The sequence below is a fragment of the Solenopsis invicta genome, chromosome 12, assembly GCF_016802725.1.
Source record: "Solenopsis invicta isolate M01_SB chromosome 12, UNIL_Sinv_3.0, whole genome shotgun sequence".
Classification (NCBI taxonomy): domain Eukaryota; kingdom Metazoa; phylum Arthropoda; class Insecta; order Hymenoptera; family Formicidae; genus Solenopsis; species Solenopsis invicta.
The window spans coordinates 12,500,669-12,528,648 of record NC_052675.1 but is presented as its reverse complement, the minus strand read 5'-3'; the positions used below and the strand labels follow the sequence as shown (position 1 = coordinate 12,528,648).

Below are 27,980 nucleotides of genomic sequence, written 5' to 3'. Positions count from 1 at the left end.
TTAAAAGTGCAATAGTATAATAATAAAACATTGAAAATTCAATTCTGATTTGAAATCTATTTTCATATCTAAATGTTAGACTTCTGAGATTTATAAATTTTTAAGGATTTCTAATATTATAGACATCTTAAAATTACGCTTGCTGTCCGAACAATGCCGATCGGAACGTACGATTTATGTCGTACAATATATCGTGTAGAAGATCGTTGGGCTATCGATCGATTGATCCTCGCGGGATATGAGGCGGTCTTTCTCGTCTCTCACTGATTTTCATTCTCGCAGAGTTCCGCACGTACGACTACGAGTCGTTACGGCCGGCATAACAATGCATGACGTAATTCTGGGGTCGAATCCTCCTTACCTCCTCCGTGCAACGATGTTACAGGAAAGTGAAACTCTCGCAAACCAGGTCACACCCACATCGTGTTCGCGGTGCTGTGCCGCGTCGATTGATAGTGGACCCTTTTTAACTCCGCATTAAATGCTTTTCCATTCAATGAAATTATGTGGCAATCGAAAAACAAACGGAAGAAGTTTTGCATGTGTGAGTTTTAATTAGTTCTTAATTAGGGAATCAGTTGGAATGGAATATGTTCTTAATTCTTACCGAATTATGGCAATTTTGAATATGCATGTGCTTAATGTTAACTAGTATTACAAGAGATACAGTTTTTAAACTAATTAGATGCGGTTAAAGTTATTTTAATAGTTTATTAAAGTATAACTATCTGCAGATAAAGGTACACAGTTTCTTTAATAATTAGATTCTTTTAAAAATATATCTGTGTACTAAACAGCACAAAACGTTTATCATAAATATTTATAATTATTTGAAAAATTTATTTTCTAAAAACATGTGCAGTGAAGAATTAATAGACAAAATCATTACTATAATATATAAAATATATTCCCGAAAAATATTTGAAAATATTTATTTATCTATATAAATTCATCATAAATTTTTTGATGCTTACATTTTCCCAACGTTTAGGAATATGTACAAAATATTTATATATAATAAATAATTAGAATTTAGTACAAACTGGCAAATTATCTCTTTATTACTTTAATTATTTTGACTGCACACCTACATCCGCATTGATTCTCAGTAGCCTTACTCTTAATTGTTTGTTATTTTATAATTTGGTAATGACGTTACAATTTTACATAATAGTAATAATAATTGGAATAGCCACTTTTGATAGTTAAAGTTATTATGTGTTATAAATAACAATTTATTAAATAAAACTAACTTGTTACTTTACTCGTTATATATGTACCTAATAAAAAGTAATACGTTACTTTTGCGTTAGTTTGCGTGATCTAATTTTTAATTACTTTTTTATTGTTTTTATAAAAATTTGGTGACCCTGATATGTAGAAGAGAGTTTATTGTTTTCACCATTTCTTATATACATGACTTTTAGGTACCATTTTTTATAATTTAATTAAATGGCGACTTTTTCCCTTGTTATTTTTTAAATATTTTTTCTCTTCTCAAGTTTCATAATTTTTTAATCTCACGTTAGTTTCATTTTAAATCACTCTGGACATACGTATAAAATATCTTAATTGTAATAAACCGCGTTTGGTATATCCGGAGATATTAATAACCGAAGTTAATGGATCAGATATGCTGTCATAAACGTCGCAATTACGATGCTGCGATGCGACTAATTCGGATCAACCGCTTCCGCTGCACACAAACGATCTTCCTGCAAATCTGGCTCGGAATGCGAGAGCATCGGCTCAATGTCACCGGCTGTATTAGCAACGAAGTCACGCTAAGTTCGGAGGATGCGCGAGCGGTTTTAGCGGATCAAGTGCGAGTTCATTTTCGCGTTGCACACAACAGTTTCGCGACGTTCGCTCGCGGAACGCAAGTTCGCGAGCTCAAGGCGGTTTCGCGCGCTCGTTCGTCGTGTGTGCGTGCAAAAAGAGAGAATCGGGCGCGAGCGCGCGTGGGTGCGGGGCGGTCTTGGCAGAGTTGGCCCTAACCCATATAACGTCGCAGCCAGAATAGAGACCAGGCGGCCGAACGAATAGGAGGATAGGAACGCAGGTAACTCTATAAACATGGCCGGGAAAATCGGAGTATCGAGTTGCTGGCGGCGCGCCTTTACCGGGCCACTTTTTCTCGTGCTCGTGTTCGGCGATGTAACAATTCGAAAAGTAGATGAAAGTAGTACATAGGAATATTCGCAAATATACTTCGATTCTTTTTTTCAACGGTGACTTTGAAGCGACCTGCTCTCGAGCTCAAACTCAATTTTTAAATGCATTTATACGGTTTTACAAATCGTTAATTTGTAAGTATCTTAATAGTATCCGGTCTTAAGAATGGTTTTAAAAAAAATATTGCGAGTTTCAGCGTCTATCTTAATTTAGCCGCGTGTTTACCAAGTATTTTATCACGCGAGTGCTATTTTCTTCATATCTTTATTTCCAATCATAACGGAATTCTACCCGCTAGTTTCTTCAAAATATGACGTCTGTCAGAGATAAACCGAGATGACACTGGTACTCGTCTACAACGAATGATAATGTGAACATGAATTAGCAACTGTTGCCTCGCTCATAATTTGAATTGGCGCTACGCCATGATCACCGAAGCTAGAACAAAGAGCCAGCTGATAATAGGAGTGCGGCTAAGAACATTCGACTAGAACATTCTATATTACGTTACTACGTAATACGCGCTTTACTATGTAAATTACATACATGTCAAAGAATGTGTATGTGTAGTTAGAATTAATAAATTTATTTTAATTAATTACAAACAATAATTATGTTTGCTATAATAGATAATAAATAGATATGTAAAAACGCCATCTGTAACAAGTTAAAGGAGTAAAAAATTAAATGCTATTTATGTTAACAGTTTATAACTATATTTAATGGTAATCGTGATAAATTAGAAAAAACAAAAACGAACAGGAAAACATTATAATGATTACTTTGAAGAATATGGACGGTAAGATGATTTTGCTGTGTCAGCAATTAAGCGAAGTCGATAATACTGATAAAGCGCTGATAATAAGCACTAGTGGCAGATATTATATCACACGTGCAAGAGTGTTAGTCCTGTTCTTCTCGCATATTTTGTTTCGGTTGAAATATGGAGTGTCAAACAAATAATTGGCAATAATAATAAATAAGTTGGCAAATATGTGAATAAAGGCCACGACAAACGCAGAGTAATTTTTGAAAAGAAAAAAAAAGAGAAAAACATAATTATCTTAAAAACCATCGTACAAGTAACTGATTTCAAGAAAAAATTGAAAATAAAGGATCATATTTAAACAAAGATTTTAATTAAGTAGATTTCGTTACTTTAAAAAATAAAATGGCTGTATAAAATAAATCTCTTTCTCTTTGATGAGAGAGATTCGTCCTCCATAAATTTCGACATTTCCCGGTTAATAAATTTTATCGAGTCTACAGTTGTGATTCACACATTGATTTGCAAGGTCAAAATGTTCGCACATTAATACTCGACTGTCTCGATTATATCAGAAGTTGCTGCTTAGTTTGCAGGCATGTTTGAAAAGTGGATGTACTGAGCAAGAACGCTGGTATAGCTTGCATCTAAAACTGGAATCGTCGGCGACACGTGTACGCAGACATGTCGGCGTCAAAACTTGGCGCATTATGTCAGAAATTTAACGCGGTAACAAAGCAGGCGCTCTACCACAGAAATATCGTTGGACATCGGGAAATGTTATAGTTTGGGCATGTTAAATCCATTTGATATCGCAGTTTCGAGATTGCGTGGCTACGGCCACGCATAAAATGCACAATAACGTACGATGCCATCTGCCATATGTACAAAGATTCAAATTTATTCAAATTTAAAACTTTTTTTCGTCATTTTTTTTCTCACTCGCCTTTGTGAGATTATTCGCATTTTACGCTTCTATTAAAGGGTTACACTATTATATAACGAAGCGGTTTTCACCCGCAATTTGATTTCAACCTCCAAGTATACGATTAAAAAGAGAAATAGCAATAACAATTGATGAAACTATGTAATTTTGGCAAATATTTGAACGAAGCCATAGTAAATGCAGAATATATATATAATTTTTAAGAAAACATAACTGTCTTAAAAACCATCATAAATATTTGATTTGAAGAAGAAATTGAAAATTAAAAGATCATGTTTTTAGGGAAAAAAAGTTTATTAGTTTAGATTCATAAATTAATGTTAATTTTGCAACATGAAAATCCCTATTTTTATGATAAAAAAATCACCGGACAATGTAGGATGTTTAATAAGTATTGTTTCAGATCTGTGTGATTTTAATGAATTTTAATACAAATTTAGTGAAAAAAGTGAAAATTACATCTTTACATTTATATATTTGTTTAATCTATAGAAGAGAAAGGGGAATTATGGCTATTACTATGGACATTAGAGCCACCCCTATTATTTCCGTTATTAGGTGACAAATTCTAACAATTGCTTTCATTTTTTAGTGGTGTTAATATGCCAATAAACAATAGCTGATAATTGTTGTAAGATACTTTTACTTTTGAGCATCACTTCGAAACTTCTTCAAGATTTATTTTAGCACATAATTATACATCTTTCCTCATTGTTTTTACACTTCAGCGTTTTATCATACGAATGTATAATAGAGTGTTTTTTTTTTATTCAATTTTTGATTCGGCTGTACATATTTTGAGATATGTAAAGTTAAATATATATAATAACATGAAATTTTGTTATGGCATTTAAGTAATATTTTCATATTGAAATATTTCTTTCATAAATCAAGTATCACTCTAAAAAGCTGTATTCATACAAGGGCTTCTAATTTTTTCGGTTGATCTGGGCATTTTTTGTCTTCCAAGTCCAAATTAACACTTTTAAATCATCTAAACTAATATTCGCATGTATTTTAAGATGAAATAGAATCGGGATAAGTTTCAATGATGGCTCGGCGAGCTTCAGCGGCTGTCTTCTTTTGATCAAAAAAAAGCGTTGAAAATGTATCATCCATTTTTACGCGTTATAAACAACGTACGTTTTATAAGAGTATTTTTATAATAATAATTGGAATTTTATTTTTATAATAAAATATAATATAATTTTTATAATAATAATAATAATAGCTGTTATGTGCAGAAATGCTATAGCTTTAACGTATAATGGATGTTATAAAAAAATTTTACTTCTATTTATTATTATGCCATTTGAATATCAAAATGGAAAGTTGATCTTTATTCATCATATCTAGATTTTTATTTTTAGATTCTGAACAATATTTTTAAGAGGAAACAAACTTTACCTGAGAAAGTCATCAAATCTATCGAGAATAGATGCATTGTCAGTTAAAAGATTTTTTACAGATTAGATCGATGACTGCGATGCGTTGCAAAAAAAGAGAATTACTTTGAAAAATGACATATTCTAGATTTTTTCTTTTCCTTTGTCTTCTTTCTGCTATTATCGAATTTTATTTTTTAATTTGAACTCTCCTCATATCTTGAAACCTTAAAGATATTTTGTGCATTAAACGTTTTCTTTGTAAAATAATAGAAACTCATATAAATTAATGTTGTATAAGCTCTATTTTAATTGATTGTAACAAAAAATTATTACAAGATATTAAAAGATTTATCTACCCTATTAATCAAACACACACCTTGGACTGAAATAAGCTTAAAACTAGTTTAATGTAAGCCTATAAAGGGAATTAGATTGCTTGGAATCTGGATATAGATGTACGTGCACATTTAGTATTCCTGCCGGACGAAATTAAGTCTACTAGACGCATGCCTAATGCGATCTATGAAGAATACTATTACGGAGCAGTGCTCACTTATTACAGTTGTGTTGTCCAATGAGAAATGATAACGATTCGACATCGAAATCATCAAATCGACATCAAATCGACATCGATTCAATGCAATATTTCTCATCGAATGACCAGCGCATTGCCATTGATTTTAAAAATTGTCTTAAAATTTTAAAAAGTTAATTAAGTAGATACAATTTTTATGCAATATCGAAGTTTTTCTAAGTGGCTCGATCTTTCTTTTCTCTTCAATTTCTCAATTATATGAAAACATACTACATTATTGATATACTTTGTTTTCCGGCGATTTAGTATAATGAGTCAGATTTCAATATTGTATATTTTCTCTTGATAAGATTAAGTTGGGAAATAGCTTCTCGATCTCAGAATGTAGCTTTCGAAATTAATAAAAATATGATGCAAGCTAACTAATCAGAGCAAAAAACGATGTTAATGCCATTTTACTTATAATTGAAATATTAGATTTGTAAAAATAATTTTAATCCAATTTATGCTGACTATTTGGTGACTACATATACATTTCTATAAAACGTTTGCATTGCCATTCGACATTTAAATTGTTTTAAGATTCCACATCATCCTGGCAATATATACTGCATGTCCTCTTACATCAGTGTCAATTCCAATTCTTCGGAAGTATTCCGTCTCGGTTTTCCATTTTTATTCTTTGTACATTCATTTACGTGCATTCTGCATCGAACAAAATGTTGTTGCGTGCATACGGACACGACTTTCTGCATTGTATCACGTAGAAATACGATAAATTGTCCGCGAGGATCGTCTAACCAAACCGCGAGTTCACGCGAGGCCGGGTACGATTAAGGCACACATAATAAAGTCCGAGATATTTATTCTCTAGGAATAATTCTTGATAACAAAACTGTGAAACGAGTATCTCAAGTTGCTTAGTGTATTGTTTAATGTATCAACATATCTTGTTAAGTTTTTACTGAATTCTTTTTACGAAGTTTTATTTTTTCATTTATTTATACATTTACATTCTTATCACGATAAAGTGAAAAATATGTACATATTACAAATACAACGTCAATAGATATTTGCGTAATCAATACTTAAAGCTTTACTCTAAGCATTTTATTCTCACTTTCATTTAGATATTCTTTATTCAACTTCTGTGTCAGTTTCGTCATTAAATTAAATTAAATTAACTCTGATAATGATACAGGTAAAACATTATACTGTGACAACACTGATTTTTCATCGTGATGTAAAAAACTTGTTTCGCTAATTATCCTACCGGCAATCCATTTCCTCATGCCCCTTGTGTGCATCGTTTGTGCGTACGTTTGTGTGCGTGTGATTCGAGATGCGAGCACGTGCGCTCGCGCATATACACGCCGTATCCTGTTCCGCAGGGCCCGCTACGCGCGTCACATTCGTCACAATGGTGCTAATCTATTTAATCTGACTAACAACAAACTTATCTCGTGACTCACTCACCACGATGAATTCGCGCGCCATTACTCTGATCGCTTTCCATACGTACACTCTGTATTAGGTGTAAATGCCGATGAATTTTTTCCGACAGTTCAATGACTGACTATTTTGTTTTGTACGAACTCGTGGAAATATCCCTTTGATGGGAAGGATTCACTCTTGCCTTGACCGCATGCATGACGTCGTTAATCTTAGGTCAGAACGTTATCAGCGAGAGCGAGAGTTCGTTTCCTCTCATCTTGTGATAATTTTGAGGTTTTATTCTTATTCTTTCAAACACCTGAATGAGTTGTTGATTTTATAAGGCAAATTTTCATTTTTTTTTTTTTTACATTAGTTCGATGAAATTTTAGGAAGTACTAGAATTTTAAAAATTAATTTTACATAAAATTTTTAGAATTTTAATTTTAAACTTTTTTCCAAGAATTTTTTTCTAAGCATGACACAATTTTGAATGAATATTTTTTTTTATCCTTGCATCCTTAAATCTTTTGCAGCATAAAAATGCAATAACAAAAATTGAAAAGATATGGAAGTATAGACAATTGTTAAAGTGATAATAGTACATTTTTTTAACTCTATATTTTGAAAAATAATTAATTGACTGGGTTATACGAGAATTCTTTAAAGATGCTTATAATAAAATATGACGCTTAATGATCTGCAATTAAAAACGATTAAAAATTCATATATTTAAATTTTTATGTACGATAAATAAATGTATGTGTGTGTACTTGTAATTGTAACGTATAGCATAGAGCATGATACGTCGACAGTAACGGAAAAGTTTTGCGCATAATTCTCTAAATTCCGAGATTACATCGAGACCACGTTATCAGTTGTAGAAAGGCAGCTTTATGCATCAAAAGGCTTAAGTATAATACGTCATAAGGAATTAAACTCACGAGCGAGAGAAAGACAAGGGGGAAATGAGGGGCGGGGAAGGTGAAGCGACGCGTAGAGATAAGAAAAGAAATAGAGGCAGGCACGTTTATACGTTTCATATCAAAATATATTTGTGCATAGACAAGAAGACAACCGTGACAGGTAATTTCGTACCCTAACATCATATGTCAGTCATACACCAAGGCACGCGTGCATAACGTTTATCATGCATTCACACTAGTTGCACGCGGTTGCACGCGTCTTCGCTCGCAAATAATTAAATCACTCGCAAGTAACGCGCGCGCATGAACATCATGTATGATACGTGCGACCGTGACGAACGCACGATGCACACCGGCTGCTGACTGTTGTACGCATCGGATTTGCGTACGAGCTGACGCGGTCTCACCTCATACTTAGTTACATTACACTGCATGCTTAGAGCATTCGATATACGATTCTCTGACTCTTCCGCCTCTCGCTTGGTTATTGGTCTCACTCTCGTCTCGTTAATAAAATATGCAATTACAACAATTCGTCTCTCCCGACGCATTCGCGCACGCGACATCTCATATATACGTGTACGCACGTATACGGGCTCACACACGCATGCACATATACAATCCGCTCAACTATTCCCCAGTCTTTCCGGTCGTTTTCTCTCACATGCTCTCTCTCTCTCTCTCTCTCTCTTTTTCTCTCTGCTTCTCTTCTAACAAAATATATTAGCTTTTTATGTACATACATCTCAAATATAATAATAATAATAAAATTAATTAGAACTATAATACAAGAGCGCGTGGATAAAGTGCTCGGCTGTGTTGCTTGACAATGCTTCGTCAAAATACAACGAACGAATACATATCGAGAGAAGATAGATATCGACTTGTCTCATGAATGCACGATTGTTGATGCGAGCCACGTTGATACAGATCACCGTGTTTCGATATGACTTTTTAGGTACTTGGTAATTGAAGAGTAATAGCCTAAGTTCATTAATTTAACATTATCTAAAAACCGAATCTAAATACAACGCCGTGTATGCATGTCTTTCGCGTTGGAGATGTGTTAAGTGTGTGTCCATGTTTATGTGTAGTACGAAAACATAATATACAACTAAAGTGAGGATTCTATCGCGTGAATCACATTGAGACACAATTTGTTCGAAATGTCGAATCGGAGCTCGCTTTCGTGTTGCGATTTTTTTCGCGCGTCACCGATGGGGGCTTGATAGTCTCGAAATCGATAGATCACCCAGTCTTACCTATTTAAACCCGTAATTGTTAGAGGGAAGAACAATAAAGTAAGATACTAAGAAGAAATAATGCGAATGACGAAGGAAGATAAATGAAAGAGAAAAAGAAAAAATTGAACTGTGTCTTTCTCGTGTTCTTCGTCGATTTTAAGCGTCGATTCTCGATACTCTATTTCAGGAGATCGCAACACGATGGCTTGCTTGCGGATCACGCGATTGATTCTTCATGATTTATCAATGTTTGCCCTCTTCCCCTTTTCGCTTTTTCAGCATCCGAACAGCACTTTCTGGAGCAAAGGACTGCTCGTCTCGGGTACACTTCTCTTCTATCGAAATGCGAAGTTCTTACGTAGATCGCGCCGACCATGTTTCTCAGGCGTCGCAAGCTCGCGTAAAGTAGCTTGCTCTTCTCGCTCGCCTTCCTACGCGACTCGTCACGCCGATTCCCCCCTTCTCCCTCCCACGCTCGCGCCTTCGCGGTTCTCGACGCAAACGACGACGCACGCACGCACGCGTGCACGTGCGTTCGCGTCGTGCGCTTCGAGCCGAATGAGATATAAAGGACGACGTAGAAGATGAAAGGAGGAAAAGGAGAGGCGGAGAAAGACAGAATGAGCAAGTTGAAGAGAGACGGAGGACGAAAAAGCTAACTTCTCTTCTTGGAGATGCTGCGGGGAGACGCGGGAGGAAGCAGAAAACGCGATTGACTTCATCTCACAATCGGAGCGGTCTGATAGCCCGCCGGGGACGCGAGTCAACGACGATGTCGTCGGAAGACGATGTCATCTCGAATTGCGCGGCAATGTCTGTGCACTGTTGCTGCTGCTGCTGCTGCTGCTGCTGCTACTGCTACATGGGTCCAATCGCGTGCTGCTGGAACTGGTCAAGGTGCCTAGAGATCTCACGATGCAGTTGTTCGGGCAATACGCCAACGCTGCTGAATAGCGATCTGAGCACATTAAGCTCCTCATTGAGCAGCTCGATCCGTTTCTTCAGTACATCATTGTCTTTTACCAGCAGTTTGACCTTCTCCTCGGTTTCACGCGATCGCACCTTCGCCTTCTCGCGGCTCTTCCTCACGGCGATGTTATTCCTCTCTCGCCGTCGCCTGTACTCGTCGCTCGCCTTGTCGATGGCCTTGGTCTGCTTCCGGGCGACGTTCGCGGCGTTGTGATGCTGATGGGCCATTACCGGTCCCTTCATAGGACCACCCCGTGCTGGCGGCTGATGGACCGGCGCACCTGAATGACCGCCCGGTATCGTGGATGGCGTCAAGGTGGTGAAGGTCTGGCCACCATTGGCGAACGGATTATTCGTCACCGGGCTGTAACCGGCGGGCGGATACTGAGGGCAGTGGCGTCTGTAGTCCGCCGGATCCATCGGCTCTTCCTTGATGCTAGGCGACTCCGAACTTGAGCTATTACTGTCGCTGCAGCTATTGCTGTTCTGATGATAAGTCGCACCGCTGTGCACTGGCTGCGGCATGTAGGCGAGCGTCGTGCGCGGATATGCGCCTGTCCTGACATGCTTTATGGCATTGTTATTGGTACCAAGCATATCCAGAAACTGGTTGTCGAACTGATGGTCGTCGATCAGATTCTGGAGATCCAGCGAAATCTCTGGAGCGTTGAGATCGGTAAGCTCGCCGGCAGCGGCGCAATGCTCCGCGTATTGTTGATGCAAGCTCGCCTTGCTGCCGGAGACCTGCTTCACCGCGCTATTTGGCTGCTGATGATTGTGGTTGTGATTGATCTGCAGCGTGGAATTATTATTGTTCGTCGCGGCGTTATTGTTGTTCTGATTGCTGGTGTTGTTGTTGAGCACCTGGACCTTCTTCAAATCCGCCGTACCTTGGGCCTGGGCCTGATGGGCCGCCGAATCATACATGACTGGTGATTCCATCGCTCATTCGCACATCACAGACGGGAATCCTTTCGCGGGACTTGACCGCGACCACCTGTACGCCCGTCCGTTTGTGCGTAGAAACGTCGATCCGCGCGTTGCGTTCGCCTCACTGTGCTTCTAGTAGATATCTCCCTCTCCTTCGGCGCGTCGTAGCGCGTACTACGTCGTCCAAGACGAGCCGGCGGGAGATGAGGAAAGTACTTTTCGTCGGGTATCTCTACCGTCGTCCGTATTGCACCGTCACAACAAACGAATCGCGTTTTCTTGAAATCGGCAAGACGCGCTCGTCGCGTATTTTGACACTATTCCAGATACTTACTTAATTGTCCTCGGATTATATATTCCGAGATCTCGAGGACGATGGTCACACGTTCCCGTTTGACGACGTTATCTCGAGACGTTAACTCCCGTCATCTGCTCCGCGTGTCAACGCGCGTTCGTTCAGCAGTTTGACGCGGTTTACTGACGCCCACGCGCACAGTTCGTATCGTTCCTGTACGCTCTTGGCCCCTCGCACTCGGAATACACACGGAAGAACCCGCTACGTGCAGCTCGAGAGTGAGGGAACTTCGATGCGACAACAACAGACCCACTCGAGAGTTGGCGCGCAACTGAGTGCCGCGGCGGCATGTCGCAAGCTTTCAATGTGGCGCACGCCGCGAGCCGCTCCGTGGGCTCATTGCGCTTGCGCTCGCGACTTGCTCTTCCCTCCGCTCGTTCCGCTCCGTGCTTACCTCCTCTCGAGCGGTCCTCTCTCGGAGGGACCGCGGAGCGTCCACCGCGCTCCTCCTCCCGTCGCCGCGCTCGCTCACGCGAGTTGGCCCCCACTTCTCCCGGCTTCTTGTCCTCAGTCCTCCTCCGGGCCCCGTTTTTCTTCTCTCTCTCTCTCTCTCTCTCTCTCTCACTCTCTTTCTTTTTCACTCACTCTCACTTTTCCTGTTCGTTATCCAAGCACATGCCTCTCTTTCTCTCGCTCTTCTCCGATGTCTATCCTTTTCTCACAATTCCCTCTCCGTTTTCGACGCATTTTGGCCGTCTTTTTTTCTATTCCCCTTCACTCCTCCGGATCTCTCAAGCATCGCGTCGTTTTTTCTTTCTTTTCTTCGTTTTCTCGCCATCCCTCACGCCCTGGCACACTGCGGTCTCGTCACGGCTCCGCGCGACGGAAAAAGTTTTCCAGCGCTTAATTCTCTTGGTGTTATTTGCGTGACGCCGTATGCGAAAGGTGGCCTTTTATTAGTGACGGATTTTCCCTCTCGAAAACAATTAGCTGGTTTATCAGTCGAGTTATTTGGATTGTCAGCTACTGCATAAATTGCTCAAATGGGTAATAATCAAATTTAAATTAGATATTAATCTCGAATATGAGGCCATCATATGTATGATGGTATCGCGTCTCTGATTGCCATTCATTAATTTTCATTAAATACATTTTTACAGTAATATATACGTAATACACTGTTTTATAACTTTCCGTATTTAATGCAGCTTATATCACGGATGTGTCGCGACGTATAATGATTACATATGCTATGTGGCGCCTATTTAAGACACTATTTATTTTTAAGAGTACTCTGTTGCAGTCGGCAGGAAAGTGTCATCGTTTACACGATATTGCGCAATTGATGGTAACCACATTCAGAATCTTCTGCCATTATATTTGTTTCCTGTCAAAATTTCTATAAATTTTGAGAGATTTTGTTATTGTTAAGTATCACTTCAATTGCTTAAAATATATCCGAACAAAATTATATGAAAGCTATTGAACATTAATAATAAAATAATAAGTTAAGTTAGTAAGACAGTATATTATAATTATAGAATATTTTAAAAGCTTGAATCAAAATTTAGGACGCATTAATATGCTTCAATTAGATCAATAAACGATATTATTTTTATTATATCTTATCTTTTTTGAATAATTTTTTGAATATTATTTTTGAATAATTTACAGCAATCAATATATTATTATCTATAAATCAAATAAGGAATTATTTTATTATTTTAAAACTTGTTATAATTTTCCTTATTTATGTTTTGATGATAATTGCAGCACTTATTATTTCATAATTTAATACAGTTCATCTTCGTTTTCTTGGAATTCTCCAGAATATTCCAGATTCATTAAATGTTTTTATTCTTTTTCGTCATTACTAGATCAACTTATAATCCTTGAAGGATAATTTTTGTAGGTACACATCCGGTGGGCTTTTCCACGCGAGGTACATCCGCGATCGAATCAGAGACAAACAGTTTTGTGTCCTTACGAATAGGCGAATCATTGTTACGTCATGTTTTGATTGTTTATCAACGCGGATTTTTTATCTCAACATCATGCTCGCAGCGTAGTTACGCGTGCGTTGATCTACGAGCCAACGCACGCTGACGTATATTAATCGCCCGATTTGAACGACGAGTTTCTGCATATCAGTAACTTGCTTGCGTCGATACTCTTGTCATTATCAAGGCATATAAAAAAATACTAGCGACTTTTGCGCGTGATTGACACCAAGATTAAATCGCGTTAATTAACATCCCTTCGCGAATCACTAATTAAGCGCTATACGCACTCTAATTTATGTTATATATATATATGTGTGTCATCATGCATATTACATAATAGTAGATTACGAAACGGGAATAACTGATAATGTTGTTTTTTACCAATCTTTTTTTCAGTTCTTTTATTCTATGTTTAATTTTTCTTCTTTCGAAATGAGAACAATCTTGTTCTGTATACAAAACAACACTTTTCGACACAAGAAAGTGTTAAATTATTTTATTTTCGATAAATTATTAATAAATAATTATTAATATAATAATTTTTTAAAAAAGTAAAGTGATATATGTTACACACTTCGTTATATGTTACATATACAGTTTAAAAATTATAACTTTATCTATAAAAAGAAAAAAATTGTTGACAACAAGTATTTAACAACATAAATTAAATTATTACAATTAAACAAGTATTTAAGTTAAATACTTAAATATAAATATAATATACGTATAAAGACTTGAGTAAGGAAAGTTTAAATATTTAAAAGTTAAATTGTAATAAATTGTTTTAATGTTAGCAACAAAACAAAGTATAACTTCATACACTTAGACAAAAGTTGTTAACGTGACTAAAGTTTTCAATTTTATTTATTTAATTTAAATATATACATATTTGAATTGAAGAAATTTATTCAAGTTAAAAAAAATGTAATCAAATTAATAAATTTTTTCAGTGTATGAAGTTGTAATTTGTTAATATTAAAACAATTTATTACAATTGAATTGTCATTTTCGAAAAGATGTTATGTTTTCAATGTCATCTATATAATTATAACCTAATTATAGAAAATTTGAACTTGATGTAACCTTGGTGAAAATATTTTTTATAATTTTTATACGAATTGGAACATTTGACAAAAATACTCAGAAATATAGAAAGTCTACATCTTCTCTCAAAAATTTTTCATATATGTGAATTCTGAAATATTCTGAGATTTTTTATTCCATAATTTCTAAAAAAAAATGTTTTTACCAAAATATTTAGATATTTCTATATATTTTTTAATTTTATAACATTTTATCAGAAAATATAGAAAAAAAAAATCTTAGAAATCTTAGGCCATTTCATAATTAATATGAAAAATTCAGAGAAAAGATGTAGACTTTTTAAGTATTTTTGAAGTGTTCCAATTCATATAAAAAAATCTGAGAAAGTTACATAATTATATAGAAATCCTGAAAAATTGTGAAACATTGAAATTTGATATATCAATAATGAAAATTTGATATCATATCTTTAGCTTTTTAATTCTTAATATTATATATTTAATGTTATATCATTTTATTATTAATACATTAAAATCAGATATATTAACAATTTTAAAATTTAATTACTTTTCTCTGTAATGTGCTTCGTATTATTCAATTTATATTACAGAATATCTTATGATATCCAATGATATTTTACGATATCTTTTTGAAATATCCCAGATCCTATTTATTGGTATATGAATGAGATCGTCTGTCATTTTAGGATAAATTAGGACATTCTCAGAATTAAGTGTGCTGTGTAGGAGGATAGACAATGTATGTACTTAATAAGTTTTATAACGTGTATGTATAAGACAAGTATAATTCTAACTCACGATAATATAAATAACATAAATGATATGTTTTTAATAATGTTAGAAATGAGATAGGAGCTTTAATATAACAGAAGACTTTTAAAATTTATACACATGTGTGAGTACTTATTGATGTAATAATTTGTTTTTTAGAGATATGTTGATATCTATTATTTACTTAATATCGCACGCCCATAAATCAATTTCAATAAAACCAACATTACCAGCATCCCTTTAATTACTTAAAAAAAATATTGACTTACCAAATCTGCCAATTATATTGAAAATTGGTTCGCAAGCACGGTGTTGCAAGCACGATGTATCACAACAGTTCCGCAGCCACAATCGGAGCAGGTCACGGCATCTGGCGGCACATTGACGAGTGACTTCGGTCGGTAGTGCATACGCGGACCGACCGTCGCCGGAAAGACTCGACTCCAGCCGAATTTCCTCGCCGTGATATTAGCCACAACAAAAAATTCGTGGTGGTCGCGCAAAAAGTTTTTGGCGCTACGCTATTTTTCGCGTTTCTCCCTTCAGCAAGGTGCTACTGCTCATCAGCCACGTCGTTGCCTCGTCCAGAATTTAGCAGCACGTCGACGGTGCGAAGTAAGGAGGCCGCGTGCACGCCGTGCGAGTTCGGTCTCGCGGCATCGCGCGTTCGATTCCGCCTGCCCGTGTTTGCGGGTCGTGTGTTGTGTCGCGGAGTCGTGTGCGTCTCTTTGACGGAAGAAGGCTAACGGACGTGTACACGCGTACTGTGACGAGATGTGACGAGAATCGTTGCGAACCCGGTATCCGTCACGGTCATGGCCGTAATTCATCTGTTTCTCGGGATGATCCGCTCAGTCTCGCACAGCCTCGCACGAGATTCGGCTGACTTCGCGTCATCGCGTCTCGCTGACTCTCTCTGACTTGCTCACCGTGGCATCCTTTAGCTTAACCTACAAAGAGTCACAACCTTTGCTCGCCCGCGTCTATACGAATTTCGTTCTCTCATCAAGACTCGGCGTTTGTTGTAACAGTATCGTGAATTGATATAGTTTCTCGAGTGTCGCTGTCTTTTTTTTTTAATTATTTTTTATTTTCTCATAGCCCACAATCGCGGACACACGATCTTCTTAATCGGTCTTGATCGGTTTTTGCCTTATTTTACTTTCTTTGATTCCCATCTCACGGGACGTACGCGCTTAGGCAGTTCTGATTCGTTTGTCAAGTTGACTGACATCCCGTTGTAATGTTGCAGACTGCACAATCACGCAAGAGTTATAGGGCAAATTCAGCATTCACAATGGCGGGAGAGCAGCAGCAGTTTTTTCTCAAATGGAACGACTTCCAGTCGAACATGGTGTCGTCATTCAAACACCTGCGAGATGAGAAAAGCTTCACGGATGTGACATTGGCTTGCGATGGTCAGACTTGCAAAGCACACAAAATGGTCCTGTCCGCTTGTAGTCCTTACTTCAAATCTTTATTAGAGGTACGCTGACATTACTATTAGATAACATTGCTAGTAATTAATTCACTTTGCAACTAAATGAGTTTCAACAATAAGTGAAATTAGAATCGATGCGAATGTCATTAATATGAGAAAGTTAATAACAGTTGTTGCGGAGCTTGGTGCCTAATAATAATTTTTGTATATATTTTAATATTTTTTAGTTTATGTGATGAATAACGTGATAAATAAATTTCCATTTCTGACTTATTACAGGAAAATCCGTCCAAGCATCCAATTATAATTCTAAAGGACGTTGCGTACAGTCATCTACAAGCTATTCTAGAATTTATGTATGCAGGTGAAGTAAACGTTTCGCAAGACCAGTTGCCAGCATTTCTCAAAACAGCAGACCGGCTTAAAGTTAAAGGACTAGCCGAAGCTCCTGGTGCCATTAAGAGAGAAGGTTAAAGATTTGCACGTAAATATGGTATGCTTTAAAATTTATTAATTTAGCTTCTGATAAATTTGATAATATTACATAATTTGCCTTTTCCTAAATTTATGTAATTTTATTTTAAATTTATATTATTTTTTTTTCTTCATAATTATATACAATCGATGATTTAATCTGTAAGGCATCAGTTTGCATCAATATAGATTAATTTTAAACTCTGTTTAACTTATTAAAAATTAGGGCTAGTTTCACTTCTGGTTAGCTTAATCGATCAGTTAAGTGTCAACTGTGGCTGCTCAATACTACTTAACAACAAATGAGATTGATCAATTCTAATAGAAAAATCAACCAATTAAGTTAACCAAAAGTGAAACTAGCCTTTAGGGCCAGTTTCACAACCATCAATTAACTTAATTGATTGGTTAAGTGTCAATGGATTGGTTATGTCTGATCAATTCTATTTAACGACAAATGCGATTAGCCAATTTCAATAGACAAATCAGCTGATTAAATTAATTGGGGGCTGTGAAACTGGCCGTATACCCATTTCTACCAATGTAGATTAACTTTGATCTCGGTTTAATTTGCTCCTTATCGTTTTCCAATTATTAGAACTAAAGAAAGATAACGAGCAAATTAAACCGAGATTAAAGTTAATCCGCGTTGGTAGAAATAGGTATTAGAAAGACAGTACGCTAAACTGAGATTAAAATTTGTAAACAATGTAAATGGGTCTTATGCCTATTTCTACAAATGCAGATTAATTGTAATCTTAATTGTAACTTTTCATCTTTCTTTAGTTTTAATAGTTTCATAACTTCCAGTTAACTTAATTAGCTGATTTTTCTAGTAGAATTGACCCATTGCATTTGTCATTAAGTAGAATTGATTAGAAATAACTAATCACAGTTGACACTTAACTGGTTGGTTAAGTTAATAGGAGGATATGAAACTAGCCCCAAGAATTGGAAAAAGATAAAGAGTAAGTTAAACTAAGATTAAAGTTAATCTGTGTTGGTAGAAATAGGCATCAGTCGAAGAGTTATATATTTTATTAAAAAGGGAAATTATTTAAAAAATTCTGTAAGTTTTCTGTAGTAACATTATTGATTTCGGAGTTTGTATGTCGCACGAGAGTTCATTGTTCGGTTATTGATTCTGCAAATCTATTTATATTCTTCGGCCGAATAATATATATGAACTTGATTTACGTGCGGCTGTCGCATACGTATTGAACGTACATAATATGTAACAAATTTATTGAATACAACTCCATGTTATTATTTTTTATGCATGATTTTTTAATGATTGTTACCGTACTTCAAAATACATAAATGCAAAAATATAAATTTCCCTTTGCAGGTATTTGAAAAGTGTGGACTGAAAAAACAGTGTAATAATGTAAAGTGATTGAGTAAATACACCACACAACATAAACACACACAACACGACATACATAATAAATACATTATAAAGACATGTAAAAAAGATAAAAACACTGCGTGTGCACACAACTCAGTGTCCTTCGGTTCATGACTTGGATCAACACGCGGTGATGATGTAAAATAATGCCTTTTTCTTATTCTCAGTTAATGTTAACGGTTGTATCGATAGTATGTACACGTACATGCATGTAGAGAAAAGATGTTGATGTTTGTCTTGAACCCATTATGCCATATTGTGGCGCAACAATAACAACACTGATTATTTTTTTAAAACGAATCGTCGCGAAAAGGTGGGTCGCGATAGTTTACGATGCATGCTGACCGGGACAGTCTTGGTGGATCAAGTTGGAAATGTTGACAACACCTGTTACAACGGTCATTCTTTTCAAGCCGATCTACCTGATTCACAGCACTACCCTATCGATTCTATTTGGTAGATCTACTCACGAAGTAGCGTTATCTCTCTCTCTCTTCCGTTTGTTTTTGTCATAGCTGTCACTTGATTCATCCATGGCAGCATATCGAAATAAAAAATATGAAAGTCTCTTTTTTGATAAAAAAAGATCTATACTGTTTTCTTCATCGTCTGTTTTTGCAAATTATCATGATTATGAAGCTGTCCTTTTGAGAAATCGATCCCATGAGGCATTCATAATTCATATCGCGATAAATTGTAATGAAATCGTGTCAGATGAAAGCCGTGCTTCTATCGTGGATAGATTTGCGAAATTCTCGGCAAATCATTTGAAGAATGTCAAATCAGGTTTACTGGAAGTAGTAACATGCGCGTATACATAATTATTTTTAATCAATTTTGCAGTATTGAGACATTGTTGTTTTGTATTCGTACAAAATATAAAAAAAAAACAAAGAAAAGAAATACAAAAGGAATTGTAATATCGTAATTAATCTCCGTACAAGTTACCTCTTCTAGTGATCATGATTTTTACTTAACCAAATACTGCCAGTATTTATACCGGCGTATTCACAATATTACCGATATAGACCAAATTTATTTATGATAATAATATATTAAGGGTTGAATGTCTTAAATTGAGGGAAGGTTATTGTAATATATGTAAGCGAAGTAAATTTTTGTAAAGTCGGAGCTCACAGTTCCTTTTCCCTCCCGAACAATCAGGACGCTCGGAAAAGTCTGAGGAAAAAAAGTCAGGAAACATCGAGTCAAGGACGCAAAAAATTTGTTGTAGACGCTATATTTTTCTTTGCCGGCAATATTGTTTTAATTTTCAAATTTTGCACGTTTATATTATTTTTTAAATTTTATGACGACACGTTCCATCAGTTGCGTTTATCTAGAGATAAGTCGACGCTCGTAATTCCTGACTTTGCTGGCTCATGTAATTACATATTGAGAAATTCTTCAGCGTTTCGCGAGTTTCCCTGCGAGTTAATTGTCCTTGTGCCTAATATGAATTTACTCCAATCTTTACTTGGATTATGCCGAATTAGCACGAGTGAACTTTTACGGACACTGAATGCCGACTTAGGATCGTATTTACATAATTGAACGTCAATCAATCACCGCAGAACGTTACGAATTATAACGCATCGTTTCTTACGGATTTTGCTTCGGATGTTTTTTGAATTACATGTGAAATCGCCTCGATCGAATTACGTTGTAAGAATGGCCCATTGAAAAGAACTCGTTTATAAGAAAATAAGAATTTAAGTTATTCCGTACGATAAAGCCATTATTCTGGTTATGAAATGATTTTGTATCAAAATAAAATGGCTTTCATACAAATTTCGGCGATTGCCTGACGATAAGTTCTTATAATTAACGGGACCATTCTCGTGCAAGTAAAATTTGCAATGTAAGAATAGTTTGTAAACATTTTAAAATGAGCTCGATTTTTTGTGTTATTGTGTGCAATCAAAGGCTTCAGCATCTTTCGCAGTCATCCGATAGCAATATCGCGTAAATATGTTTAATCTCAGTATTTAAGGCAGTGTTAAAAGCGTCGAAATGGATGGGTTCAGTTCCTACAATGATATGTTTGCCGGGCATTTGGTGATTGAATGTGAATAATAGTACCATGTACATTTGCTATGCTGTAAATTTGGAATACAATTATTGTAGAATAGGAAATCTCATATGACCGTTCATGCAAAATTCACGATTACGTCATGTAGCTTTTTTTCGTTAGGGTTCTCACTCCTCTCCGACTTCCATATATTGCACTTTTTTTGTATTTACGACAAATTCACAAATCGATTAGCTTGCACGAGTTATCGGGATGAATCTCTCTTCCCTCCCTTCCTATCATGCTTTTTTTCCGTTGTTCTAGCCGACATTCAAAACACTTCTGGTTAACGTTACTTTTGCTATTATATGACTCGATGATGATTATGATGATGTTGAGAGATATAAAATAAATTGTGTAAATATGCCATTTTTGGCATAATTATGTTTATTTCTCCTTGCATATATCTTCTTATGGATCTTTATTCTCTAATCTGTTTAAAATATTTTAACGTTTTAACTTGTAAACGAACATCGCAAAATTATATTTTTTTCTTATAGATTATACATAATTTGTTCTACACAAGCATACTGCAAAATACATTTGTAAACATATAAGAAGAGTGTGATATAGAGTATAAAAATATGTATATGTGATTAAGGTTTTTTTACACTTAAGAAAGTTGAGTAACATTTACTTATAGATATCATGAGGTAGTAGCGATCAGAATCTGCGTTTTTGAATTCCTGTTTGACTTGCTTCTTCGTTGTTACAAACGCATTGAGTGGAAGTAACTCAATTGCCGCGTGATACGGATTTCTTTCTTGTTTTGTATTTTTAGGGTATTTTGTTTTTGTTTATTTTTCTGGTGGATCTATTGAAGAAAAATATTGAAAATGTAGTGTTATAAAAATGTGATGCGATCAGTAGTAAATAATGTTCCGTTCTTACATGGCGGTGCGAAATTGAAGACCGGGTACCTCGGTGCGAAAGGCTCATTAGCACCATGTACATAATTTGATTCATCTTCATCTTTGATACTATCTGCTCTTTGCATACATTCTTCATACGATGGTGGTGCTAAATAATAGAGAAAATTATTTTTAATTAAATGTCTTAAAAAATTGACAATTGTAGAGCAAATGTCTGTGATAAATTTTGCAAAAATTATATTTTAATTTCTTAATTCCATAACAAAATATTTTCATAGAAAAATACTTTTTCTCTTGTTCAGATATTTTATTATACTTACAATAAAATTGAGACAGTAAAACAAAATCGACATTCAATTATATAATTCGAAAATATCATATATATATATATATATATTTAATTTAAGATTCAGTATTAAGTTTTGCAAAAATGTTTGCAAAGAAAAAGTATCACAAATAACTTACGTATATCCCATGGATTGGTTGAGGTGCCGGGTTGACTCGGAGAGGCAAAACCTATCGCTTGAGGATAGGGCACATTTGGTGGTGCGTAGTCTGGAGACGTTGGCATCGGTGGCGGAGGATCATAATCGTCTTGTATTATAGGAGCTGTAGGTTGAGGCACGTTTTGCATATAGGATGCGGATAGAATTGTAGAGTGTAATGGAATTGTTCCAATCAAGATCGGATAAATTTTGGTAATACTGCAATGCCTGCAATAAAACGAAAATTAAATCGATTTTTAAACAAATTACTGATCAATATGTTTTAATTGCTATTTTTTTGTAAATTGCGGAATACTTATTGCAAATAACTACAAAATGATTCATGAAAACTTTAAGAACTAATTAAAAAGTAAACTATTAACTCATTGTACAGAAAAAATTAGTATTAATATTTCGAGAATATTCAATATTTTTAATATTATGGGAATATTGTGTCAATATTATATGTCTTTTTACATAATATTCGTGATATATTACTTCAATATCCGTGGAATATTGTAAAAATGTTCTACGAATATTTATTATTGCAATAAAAAATTAATGTGAATTATTATAAAAGATTCATAAACTTTGTAATTATTACATTTACAATTTATATTTTCGATAATTTAAAATATTAAAAAATAATATTTACTTCTTCATATAATATTCATGTAATATATTATCAGGAGTGAATCATAACCATGAGTGGAATAATTATTTTTTATTAATATTTTAAGAATATTATTTAATATAACAATAATATTACGTGTTTATAGGGATATAAGCGGAGTTATATTTCAAAAATATTCAAAAATATTATATTCTCAAAATAAAAATGTGCCTATAATTGTGAAGTACGTGAATTAAGCTGTATTTCATTTTACAGATATGCTTTAGTAGAGAGATGTAGACGTACGTTCCAGAGACATGAATTGTAACGCGTAAAGAATATTTCTGATCTATTATACTGCAATATTCCAATTGGGATGGCGGTATTGGTGGAATCTGTAATCGTGATGCAACCTCAGCTTGCTGGCCAAATGGTCCCATACTTTGATCAACTTTTACGATCGCCTTATCCGTCTTGGTCGTATTGTATGGTAATCTTGCGTGGAAATCTAAAGTCTTTATGAACAGAAATGGAAAAAAATCATAATTACCGTATCGATTAAAATTAATTTGATGTGCTGGTTACGCGATTGTACCTACCCGTTCCAGTTTAACACAGATCTTCGTCACGTTGACTCTACTGATGTTATTGAGGTTGACTATAGTCTCTATCGATTGTCCCGGAACGAACCCTGTCGTCGGTATTCTGATACGTATCTTCATCGAACCCAAGTTTAAACAGCAGAAGCAACAAAAACTTTCGTTCACTTCGTCATCTACGCCGATCTAATACATATAATTCGATTTTTTGGTGACGTCGCCACGCAGTAACATTATATTGGAGTTTGACGTTATCTTTGTATGTGGCAAGAGAAATTGCGAATCTCTAACGATTGCACTTACACATTGATGACTGTGAGTGTTCAAATCATAAGACGAGACTACAGTAAACGCAATTTTGCTCTCGTGATCGAATCTCCATGGTCTGTCGATGACGGCTTTCATCGTGTATCTGATGTGACCGTTTGTATGTTCGAAGCTGCATGGTATATTGTAGGGTAGTGAGAAATTGAAAGAGTATCTATGAAATCCTGCTGATATTCGTACCTCGCCATTGCCTGAAATTTATTACGTTTTGTCTGTTTAATAGTAAATCAACAACCTTTCATAGAAGCAATTTCAGCAACTAATAAAATGATCGAGCACTCATACTCAATTATTTTATTGTAATGTTCTTTTACAGGTGTTACTATAAACGTTTTGGTAACTGTAATCAATTTTTAGTAGATTAGTTTTGTGAGTGTTACCTGCTGTATTTCCTAATAGGTAATAAGTCAGATTAAAATACTGTTCATTTGCTCGAAAATGATCCACTTTGGTACGATTGTGTCCTTGGGAATCCCTGGTTGTCCTTCTTCTCTCCCAGCTAACATTAGCTTCTCCCTTGATTGACAATTTCAGCGCTACAATCAGAGAAATATGGATATCCTTATATTTTTACATATCTATTATTATCTGTCATTAAGATGTGATATATTGAAAAGTATATTAATCATTAATATTAATAAATAATAAAATAGTATTAAATGATGAGTTTGTTTCTGTTTCTCTATTTACCTATCATTTTTCTTAAACGTTGAAATAAAAAATAAAGGCTTTTCTATGAACCACCATAGATGTTTGTGTGTACAAATTAATGAAATCTATGGTATCTATTAATTTTTTTACGTAGATTACGATGATTATACAGAAAAGACTTGCGTATTGATAACAATACTGTATTATAAAGCAGCTCATACAAAGTTCAATGTCGTTTGAAACATGTCAATAATGCTCGTAGACATGTGGCATATGTTGCATAACTAGTTACACTTAAATAACAATAGTGGCGAAAACAGTAAATATATGTATAACTGTAAAATACACAATTTTGAACAATTTAGGGTTCCATAACTATAAAAGTTGAGATTTCGTGAGGTCATGATTATTAAGATTGCATTTGATTAGTATCATAAAAGCAATCACATAAAAAATTTAGCAAATTTGACAGCTGTTTTCTTTATAAGAAGTGTGCAAGGTCCTTTTACGCGTTGCTATCAATAATGATCGAAGCACAAATTAGAAAATGTGAAAGCATACGTGTTACGCTTTGCACATGTGGTTTCACTATTTGTTGTCGAATGATGTCATTCTGAGGGTTTGATAAGAGTACTTTTATAGCTGACGGGACTACGTATAAAGATTTATTACAGGAACCATTAGCACATTTGAGCGACCGAAGAAAACATCACCTTTAGTAACTTCTTTTGTAATAAAAATTAAAAATATCAGAGGCATATATTGTTAATATATTGATATTATTTTTGTGAATGCACGTGATATTTAATTAATTAATTGTTGTAATATATTTTTTAATTATATTAAGTTAAATGTTAAATGTTATTGAGTTGAAGTTAATAGCTTATTAAATTAATTTAATAAATTTACATTGAAGGTTATATGAACAGAAGACTAGTTTAAAGTTAAATTATCTTTTGAAAAGCATTTTTGATATTAAATTAGAAATTTGTAGATTCACAAAGTTAGGTTAGACAATTATAATATGGATAGAAAAATATTTTATTCTTAAATTATTATAAGTTTGTGAATAACGTAAATAACAAAGAAATATTGTTTTTCTATGTGGGAATGTATTTTTTCTTTTACAATTTTTTGCTTTTACATAGATAAATTTTTAACTTGGGGAAAAAATTAGTAAATTAAAGTTCGTGTGTTTCAAAACAATTTAAAAAGTTAAAAATTAAGTAATTAAAAATTAACTTAATTAAAGTTCAAAGTTATTAATTTTTTAACTTTATTATTTAACTTTTAACTTTTTAACTAGTTGCTACCCAAACCCTGATAATATATATAGCAGAAATTTTCGCATTTATCGATTATTTTTACATTAGCGTTTTCATTTAGAATTATAGAAATTCATTTATTTCTATGCTTTTTAATTTTTTAAAATCAAATTGCAAGATTTCGAGTTTTTTTAAATTTGTTTCTTTAACATTAATTAACATTCATACTTCGTTCACTGCTCTTTGATTAAACTTGTCAATTTCTGATTTTTTTATAATCCAGAATTGATATTCAAGAAATATTTGTTTTATTTCACAAGCGATTTAATAAATAGCGCATTTCTCCGAAATCTTGTCTTCTTTTCACGGCCCTGGTTTCGCACTGACACATTTCTACGCATATACATACACGCACGTGAGTGTACACTGCGGAACACGTTCGCTGGCGCCTAACGCTCTTGTAGCCGACTCTGCGTCGACGGCACCGGCGGCGATACGTTCGCTCGATATTGCGAAGTCTCGTGCTCGTGTCGCTGCCAGCCACGCGCCAGACGTTTATTTACCTCGAATTGTCTTCTCCCTGGCCAGATCGACGATGACGTCGCCGGTGACGATGTCACCGGGCGCATATGTAGCGCCCGGGCGATCGAATTCAATGCGAAAGGTCCTTAGCGACGGCATTCGGAAGTATGCCGAGAATTCACTTTTATCGGGCACGAAGCGATCGAGCTCGGAGCGATGAGTGCGATCCGAGGTGAGGAATGCGACTAGATGCAACCGGTCCGACGTGGCGACGGGGAGGCTCGTCGACCGCGAAGTCTTCTTACGATGTTGGTACCGCGTAGTCTGACGGATCGCGTTGTCGCTAGACCGACGCCAACGGCGTCGAGACGTGGGTGGGTTCGTATCAGCACTCAACAACCATTAACGTCATCGGGGTGCGTGCCATGTCGTATTCCTTGATGATTCAGAGGTGGTGGGAGAGCTTTCTTCTGGTCTTCATTATAAAAACGTAAATGCATACGAGAAATTGAAAATGTAGCAGAAGATAATGGCACGTTATTAAAGAACAAGAATATATCGTGATATTATATCAATGATTGTAAAAAATATTTTTATTAAATAAAAAAAAATCCAATGGAAGAAAGAAAATGTTTCCATTAATTTCCATCCTCTTCAAATCTGTTATATCACAGTTATAGACGTGGGATTTATGAAATCCCTTTAATTTATCTTGACTGAAAGACACTAATTAGTTTCAAAGAACCAAAGTAATTCTTATAAAGAATAAATAATAATTATTTTAATAATAATAATTCAAGATTTATAATTATTGGTGGATCCAACAGATGTGGGGGGAACCTACAGAATTAGACACTTTTTCTATTTATTTATTACGTAAGGAATGAAATTAATATTTATTTTATGAACTTTTCATATTTTAAATGATAATATGAAAGAAGAGATTATGGCCCGATAAAAGTGAATTCATAATTGATTTTTATGTACAGTCTTAAAATGCCGTGAGTTAATCATAACACAACCTTATTAGCATCTGAAGACATTACTTGTAAATATTAGCCAAATACTAGGATCAAGTGAATGAGGAACGCGCTCCAGCCCTGAACACCTCATAGACTAGAGCGCTTATTCGTTTATAACTTTAATTAGCTCTTACGCAAAAACTATCGCTCCAACGTAATTTTGCTAAAAGAAAAAGTTTCTTTTAGCATTAACAATAAGTATCACGTCTTGTACTCCGAATCTGCGAATTTTGGGACAACCTGTATATTAAGTTCATTGTGAATGTCTCTTGAAGTAATAGTGTATTGCTGGTCCTGGGAAACGGTCAAATACTCTGATACACAAAAAGAGACATTTTTAGAGGGTAGGCGATGCGAAATAGTAGCTTTCACGATGTATTAGCATGAAATCCTCCACACCTTGATGTACGGGATCCAAGGCGTCTGCCCTACGTAATCAGACAATGTCTGTCTTGGTCTATCTTATCAGGTCAGTTCGGGCTTCGGTTAGTTCCGGCTGATCGGGGACAGTCTCGTCAGTTCTGGATGTGGGCCTGCGAAGATTTTCCTCTTCTTCCGTGAACAAAAAAAAGTTTACTGTGAAAAATTCCTTTAGATTTTAATGGTGTCTTTAAAATATAAGTGTTTGAATGTGAACACATGTATTTTCTTAATTTTAACATTTGACATGGTAAATTTTTTTTTCATCACTTGTGTTATACAACAATAGTCTCTATGCTTAACATTAAATTAGTTTCCATATATGTATAACATGTGTTATACACTGTAGTACATTACGTAGACG

General features: G+C 35.1%; 3 protein-coding genes across 8 annotated transcripts; 1 reads left to right on the top strand and 2 right to left on the bottom strand.

Annotated features, from left to right (window-relative positions):
• Positions 1-8,273: 8,273 nt before the first annotated feature.
• Positions 8,274-11,963, bottom strand: LOC105208225 (CCAAT/enhancer-binding protein). Its single transcript, XM_011178027.3, has one exon. The coding sequence runs from the start codon at positions 11,323-11,325 to the stop codon at positions 10,273-10,275; it is 1,053 nt and encodes a 350-aa protein (XP_011176329.1). The 5' UTR covers positions 11,326-11,963; the 3' UTR covers positions 8,274-10,272.
• A 541-nt stretch (positions 11,964-12,504) lies between these two features.
• Positions 12,505-20,906, top strand: LOC105208250 (longitudinals lacking protein-like). 4 transcript variants are annotated; one of them, XM_039455658.1, is made up of 4 exons: positions 12,505-12,655; positions 16,699-16,932; positions 17,167-17,380; positions 18,710-20,906. In XM_039455658.1, the coding sequence occupies exons 2-3, from the start codon at positions 16,744-16,746 to the stop codon at positions 17,359-17,361; spliced, it is 384 nt and encodes a 127-aa protein (XP_039311592.1). In that variant the 5' UTR covers positions 12,505-12,655; positions 16,699-16,743; the 3' UTR covers positions 17,362-17,380; positions 18,710-20,906. The 4 variants fall into 4 exon arrangements, with proteins under 4 accessions (XP_039311592.1, XP_011176378.1, XP_011176361.1 ...); XM_011178076.3 differs by lacking the exon at positions 12,505-12,655 and adding an exon at positions 15,875-16,054; XM_011178059.3 differs by lacking the exon at positions 12,505-12,655 and adding an exon at positions 15,881-16,061.
• Positions 19,821-26,645, bottom strand: LOC105208236 (arrestin domain-containing protein 17). Of its 3 annotated transcripts, XM_011178048.3 has the most exons (8): positions 26,216-26,524; positions 24,117-24,272; positions 23,713-23,927; positions 23,410-23,595; positions 23,117-23,325; positions 22,178-22,425; positions 21,732-21,860; positions 19,844-21,654 (listed from the first exon to the last, which is right to left on the bottom strand). In XM_011178048.3, exons 1-8 carry the CDS (start codon positions 26,331-26,333, stop codon positions 21,638-21,640), a joined length of 1,278 nt encoding a protein of 425 aa, XP_011176350.1. In that variant the 5' UTR covers positions 26,334-26,524; the 3' UTR covers positions 19,844-21,637. The 3 variants fall into 3 exon arrangements, with proteins under 3 accessions (XP_011176341.1, XP_039311590.1, XP_011176350.1); XM_011178039.3 differs by having other exon boundaries at positions 19,821-21,860; positions 26,216-26,645; XM_039455656.1 differs by lacking the exon at positions 26,216-26,524 and adding an exon at positions 24,427-25,404 and having other exon boundaries at positions 19,821-21,860.
• Between the last annotated feature and the right edge of the window lie 1,335 nt (positions 26,646-27,980).

Bases quoted from the DNA above. Each gene is read 5' to 3' on its own strand.
- LOC105208236 (XM_011178039.3), bottom strand. From the start codon at position 26,333: ATGCCGTCGCTAAGGACCTTTCGCATTGAATTCGATCGCCCGGGCGCT. The intron at 23,326-23,409 runs GTAGGTACAATC...CTGTTCATAAAG, and splicing joins TCTGTGTTAAACTGGAACGG to ACTTTAGATTTCCACGCAAG. The intron at 21,861-22,177 runs GTAAGTTATTTG...TCTATTATTTAG, and splicing joins AACCAATCCATGGGATATAC to CACCACCATCGTATGAAGAA.
- LOC105208225 (XM_011178027.3), bottom strand. From the start codon at position 11,325: ATGGAATCACCAGTCATGTATGATTCGGCGGCCCATCAGGCCCAGGCC.
- LOC105208250 (XM_039455658.1), top strand. From the start codon at position 16,744: ATGGCGGGAGAGCAGCAGCAGTTTTTTCTCAAATGGAACGACTTCCAG. The intron at 16,933-17,166 runs GTACGCTGACAT...GACTTATTACAG, and splicing joins ACTTCAAATCTTTATTAGAG to GAAAATCCGTCCAAGCATCC.